This window comes from Vitis vinifera, chromosome 18, assembly GCF_030704535.1.
Source record: "Vitis vinifera cultivar Pinot Noir 40024 chromosome 18, ASM3070453v1".
Lineage (NCBI taxonomy): Eukaryota > Viridiplantae > Streptophyta > Magnoliopsida > Vitales > Vitaceae > Vitis > Vitis vinifera.
This window is the reverse complement of record NC_081822.1, coordinates 30872661-30879148: the sequence shown is the minus strand read 5'-3', so window position 1 is coordinate 30879148 and position 6488 is coordinate 30872661. Positions and strand designations below refer to the sequence as shown.

Below are 6488 nucleotides of genomic sequence, written 5' to 3'. Positions count from 1 at the left end.
TCAGAATATTCAGGAAGCTTTCAAGTATCCTAAGTGGAAGGCGGCAGTCGATGAGGAAGTTCGGGCGCTGGAAAAGAATGGTACGTGGGAAATTACTGACCTCCCAAGAGGTAAGAAACCAGTTGGGTGTAAGTGGATTTTCACAGTAAAGTACAAGGCAGATGGTAATGTGGACAGGTATAAGGCTCGGTTGGTCGCCAAAGGATTCACCCAATCCTATGGCATTGACTATCAAGAAACTTTTGCTCCAGTTGCCAAGCTCAATACTGTTCGTGTACTTTTATCCTTGGCAGCTAATCTCGATTGGTCGCTTCACCAACTTGATGTGAAGAATGCCTTCCTCAATGGTGACTTAGAAGAAGAAGTTTACATGGACATTCCTGCTGGACTTGAGACGACATCAAATTTCAACAAGGTTTGCAGACTCCGAAAATCCTTGTATGGTCTCAAACAATCTCCCAGGGCCTGGTTTGAACAGTTCACTAAGGTAGTGAAAGGGTACGGATTTGTTCAATGTCAATCCGATCACACATTATTTGTGAAACACTTCCCAGAAAGGAAACTGGCAATTATCATTATATATGTGGACGACATTATTTTGATAGGTGATCATGAAGAGAAAATTGACTTACTTAAAAAATTACTGACAAAGGAATTTGAGATCAAGGATCTTGGAAACCTCAAGTACTTTCTCGGAATGGAGATTGCTAGGTCAAAGAAAGGTATAGCAGTCTCACAACGCAAATACGTTCTGGACTTATTGAATGAAACAGGAATGCTAGGATGCAAGCCGGCAGAAACACCTATGGATACAACTGTCAAACTGGAAGAAAGTGATGGAAGTGCGCCAGTTGATAAAGGAAGATATCAACGTCTTGTGGGGAAACTCATCTATCTTTCTCATACAAGGCCAGACATCGGCTTCTCCGTTAGTGTGGTAAGTCAATTCATGAATAATCCAACCGAAAAACACATGACTATTGTGATCAGAATATTGAGATACCTCAAGATGACACCGGGAAAGGGTCTCTTCTTTCAAAGAACAACAAAGAAAGAGATTGAGATTTTTTCAGATGCAGATTGGGCAGGTTCAGTGACTGATCGGAGATCAACTTCAGACTATTGTTCATTTGTCTGGGGGAACTTGGTTACATGGCAAAGCAAGAAACAGTCAGTGGTAGCCCGTAGCAGTGCTGAGGTAGAATTTCGTGCTATGGCACAAGGTATCTGCGAGGGAATCTGGTTGAACAGGCTGTTAGAAGAATTACGGGTTCCATTGAAGCATCCCATGGTGTTATACTGCGACAATCAAGCTGCCATCAGTATCGCTAAGAATCCGGTTCATCATGATCGAACTAAGCACGTGGAGATAGATCGACACTTTATCAAGGAAAATATTGAAGAAGGAGTTTTCAAAGTCAGCACTCATACAAACTGTCAAACGGTTGACATTCTCACAAAAGCGCTTGCTCGAGTTAACTTCGAAGATCTGACAGAAAAACTTGGAATGATCAACATCTACAACGCGGCTTGAAGGGGAGTGTTGGAAATCAAGCCAGCATCCTTCGTTTACTTCCCTAATTAGTGTAATGTACAGCCTTTATTATAATTAATTTAGGAGTAATTCTAGCAAGGTAGTTTATTCACTTCCCATGTAAGAGTTTATTCTTAGGAGTAATTCTAGCAAGGTAGTTTATTCACTTTCCATGTAAGAGTAGTTTATTCACTTCCCATGTAAGAGTTTATTCACTTTCCATGTAAGGGAAATTCCATTCCGGAATTGTCTCATATCTGTAGGCTATTTATTTATGCTTTCATTCATTGTTAAGGAATGTATCACAGAATGAATTGAGGTGTTCCTCCATAGTTTGTCTTCAAATTCTTCATATTTTTCTTCAAATTCTTCAACATCCCATCTTCTGCATCTTCGGAAGGAAAAGATGCTTGAAGGCTTAGGGGAAATGGGTTGTTCAGGAAGAATTTAATGGAGCAGTTGACAGGCAACACGTGCCCATGAGAACCAAATGTGGGCACGTCTCTTGATGTAGGATATTGGTTGAATAATGTGAGTTTCTGATTGGGCATTATCATTGAGGTGATACAAAGTTGTCGTTCTGAGTTTGTTCAATCCAGAGATCCAACAATAAACAACAATGGAGGATGCAATAGTCCTGTATCCAGCTCCAGGCATCGGCCATGTGGTGTCCATGATAGAGCTAGGTAAGCTCATCCTTCGTCGTTGCTCCCATAGATTCTCCATCACCATTCTCCTCGCCCCCGGCCCTTTTGACACTCCGGCCACCACCTCTTTCATTGACCACATCTCCCAAACCAATCCTTCCATCTCTTTCCACCGCTTTCCCTATCTCTCGGTCGACACCTCTTCTTCCACTCGCAGTCACTTCGCTGTCTTGTTTAAGTTCATCTGTCTCAGTGCCTCTAATGTCCTCCATTCCCTCCAGCAACTCTCCAGAGCTTCCACCATTCGGGCATTCATCATCGACTACTTTTGCGCTTCAGCTCTTCCTGCGGGTCGTGGCCTTGGAATTCCCACTTACTACTTCCTCACCTCCGGTGCTGCTTCTGTTGCTGCCGTCCTCTACTTTCCGACAATTCACAAACAGACTGAGAGCAGCAATAAGAGCTTCAAGGACATGCCCACTACCTTTATACACTTTCCTGGGTTGCCTCCGCTACAAGTGTAACGACCCGCACCCAACCATGTAGATATTGTCCGCTTTGGGCCCAAGGGGGCCCTCACGGCTTTAAAACGCGTCTACTTGGTTAAGAGGAGTCTCTACATATATAGCGCCAGGAACTTGCTCCCCTATCCAATGTGGGACATCACAAACACCCCCTCATGCAGACACAACGTCCTCGTTGTGTCCCATGGGATTGCAGGGCCAAACAGACAAACACTCCTTACGGAGCCAAACAAACCCCCACACCGGGGTCGAGGATCGGCTCTGATACCATTTGTAACGACCCGCACCCAACCATGTAGATATTGTCCGCTTTGGGCCCAAGGGGGCCCTCACGGCTTTAAAACGCGTCTACTTGGTTAAGAGGAGCCTCTACATATATAGCGCCAGGAACTTGCTCCCCTATCCGATGTGGGACATCACAACAAGCCACTCGAATGCCTCAACCATTGCTCAACCGAGACGACCCCGCCTATGATGATATGCTATACTTCTCAGAGCTTTTGCCCAAATCCGATGGACTTGTGATAAATACATTCGATGACCTTGAGCCGATAGCCCTTAAGACAATCAGAGAGGGGACATGTATTCCCAATGGGCCAACTCCGTCAGTTTACTACATCGGCCCTTTGATTGCTGATACTGGTGAAGATGAAAGCAATATTGCTGGTAATAAAGCTCGTCATGGTTGTTTGTCCTGGCTTGACACACAGCCAAGTCAGAGTGTTGTCTTCTTGTGCTTCGGGAGCAAGGGAACGTTCTCTCCCGCTCAGATGAAGGAGATAGCTAATGGACTGGAAAGAAGTGGCAAGAGATTCTTGTGGGTGGTGAAGAACCCACCATCCACCGACAAAAGCAAGCCGATTGCAGTGACGGCCGATGTTGATTTGAATGTTCTAATGCCAAAGGGGTTCCTGGAAAGAACCAAGGATAGGGGAATGGTGGTGAAGTCATGGGCGCCGCAGGTGGCGGTACTGAATCACCCATCGGTGGGAGGATTTGTAACCCATTGCGGGTGGAACTCAATGTTGGAGGCAGTGGTTGCAGGGGTGCCAATGGTGGCCTGGCCTCTATATGCTGAGCAGCATCTGAATAAGGCAGCTCTGGTGGAGGTTATGAAGATGGCTATTGGAGTGGAGCAGAGGGATGAGGATATGTTTGTGAGTGGAGCTGAGGTGGAGGGGAGAGTGAGGGAGTTGATGGAGTGTGAGGAGGGGAGGGAGCTGAGGGAAAGAAGCAGGAAGATGAGAGAGATGGCTTTGGCAGCTTGGAAAGATGGGGGCTCATCCACCACTGCCCTCGCCAAATTGGCTGATGTCTGGAATCAAGATTGATTGGAATGTATCTGAATATTTCTCCTACATGAATAGTGAATCTAGCTTGTTTTATCTTTCTAATCAGCACAAACCCATGTTTGAATCTTAGTTTCTTCCTCTTGATGTATTGTAAAGCAGTTGGGCAAGAGATATTGTAGAGCTCATCATCAAGAAAAGTAAGTTAAAAGACTCAAAGCACAAACACTTCAAAAATTAATGGTTGATAATGAATGGGCAAAGGAGAAGATCATAGGGCAACTCATCATCAACAAAACTAATTAATTTGGGTTCTCAAATATTATCAAGATTCCAAGACCCGACATTTCTACACAATTAGTAGTTGATAATGGATGAGTAAAGCATGGTTTGATATAGGATTGATAATAATAAAAAAATGGGCAAGTAAGGTCTTCCAAGGATATTATAAGGACTTTGGTATGTGTGATGGGCAAAGGATAATCACAATTATTTCTTTATCAACTTTGTATAAAGACTTTATTTGTTGTTGATAAGAACAATTGACTTTATTCCAATATATCTAGCATTTGTTTTCTCTTTATTTGCAATGATACATATCCTTGTTGAGTAGTGAGGAAAAGGAATGTTTATGGGCTGTTTAAAGTTTGGAAGTGTTTAAATGGATTAGTGGTGGGTTAATAATTTGTTTTTTCTATTTAATTTTAGCGGGGTTTTGATATTATTCTACCATGCCCATTTATATATACTAGTAAGTGTACACGTGTCAGTGTCACGTCACATAAGATAATATGAAAAAAGTCTAATAAATAAATAACTATATAAATTTATTTTTTTTTCAAATAGAGATTTAATGTCAAATAATTGAATTAGACATGCATGAAACCAAATTGAAAAAAAAAATTAGGAGGGGATATAAATAAGATTATACTTTTTCATACCAAAATTTTAGATAGTAAAATTCTTTTCTAGTTAATTTTTCTAAATCATGAATATTAGTTAAAAAAATAAATTTAAAAGAAACAAAATAAGACAAATTAAAAGTATTAGATTATAAAATAAAAAAAACTGCAATCTCCAATTCCTACAAGAATAATAATTTTAATTTAAAAAAAAAAAACAAATCAAAGATTTTATTCTTGAGAAAACTATAATCATCCTAATATTGAAATTGAGAGTACCGATTTACAAAAACCTCTAAATTCTCTTCAAAGATACAAACATTATGAGAAATTTGAAATGTTTTAAAATTTTAGAGATTAAAAGTGAAATTGTTAGTTTGATAATAGATTAATTATAAATATTTTATAACATTAATTAATATTAATAGGGAAATTTTAAAGAAGATAAAACTTTATAACATTAATGGATGTTAATAGGTTGTGATATAAATAAATTGCTAATGGATAATTTTTTAAATTAAAAAGTAAATTCATGGGACATTTTTGGAATGAAAATTTTGACAAAGTAAATATGTATAAGTTGTACATATTTGTTTAAAAATCATTTTAGAATAGTAATTTATATTTAAAAAAAATTAGAAAAAAAATTGTGAGAAAATTCTACTCGTCCCAAAATGAAGATTCTATTAAACTAAAATTGGGGGAAAAAAACCCCTCAAAAAGCAATTACCTTATAAAACTTTTTTTTTCCCTTCTTCAAGACATACAAAACTTGATCTCCAAATTTAATCTATTAAAGCAAAGAAAAATGATATAAAAATATTGAATTAAAAACAAATTAACAATAAAATGACAAAATTATATCAATTTGACTAATGATAAAATAATAAAAAATTCCAAAATCTAAATATTATGAATCATCACATATTCAATATTATTTAACATAATATTCCTACTCACAAGTTTTACATTTAAAAGGAAAAAAAAACGTATTAAATATTACATTTAACACTTGTAATCATTCTGCAATATCTTCTTCCATAAATATAATTTTTTTTCCTTCTTTAATAAATATCAAGCTTGATCTTCAATTTGATTTATCAAGACTCTCATCCCAAATATTTTCACAAATTTTCCAAACAATATGATAGTTGAGCTATTTAATTATTATCTCTCTTGTATATTTAATTAATGATAGTTGATAGGATTTTCTTATTTTAAATAAGTTAGATATTTCATCGAATAACAAATCATATTTGATGATAAATTATAAAGAGAAAATTATAATACTTATATGCATATGAGATGCATGCGAATTTCTTTCACCATCGGGTAATATTTACCCATTTAATATTTATATAGATTCTTTTAATTGCAACAAAGTATATACTTGTTTTATTACATTGATTAATCTTTTTAAATTCCAATTTGCTTCAATTCCAAACTCTATTTATTTGTTTAGTATCGTTTTTGTTTTTTTATTTTTAAAAATATTAAATAATAATAACTCTATATAGAATATAATAATTCTTATATAAAAGGTATAAACTTACGTTAGATGCTTAAAAATAATTGTCGAGACTTCTATGGAT

General features: G+C 37.3%; 1 protein-coding gene across 1 annotated transcript; it reads left to right on the top strand.

The window, feature by feature from the left end:
- Positions 1-2107: 2107 nt before the first annotated feature.
- LOC100265418 (UDP-glycosyltransferase 88F4-like) lies at positions 2108-4099 on the top strand. Its single transcript, XM_059734999.1, has 2 exons — positions 2108-2695; positions 3127-4099. Exons 1-2 carry the CDS (start codon positions 2154-2156, stop codon positions 4034-4036), a joined length of 1452 nt encoding a protein of 483 aa, XP_059590982.1. The 5' UTR covers positions 2108-2153; the 3' UTR covers positions 4037-4099.
- The last annotated feature ends 2389 nt before the right edge of the window (positions 4100-6488 follow it).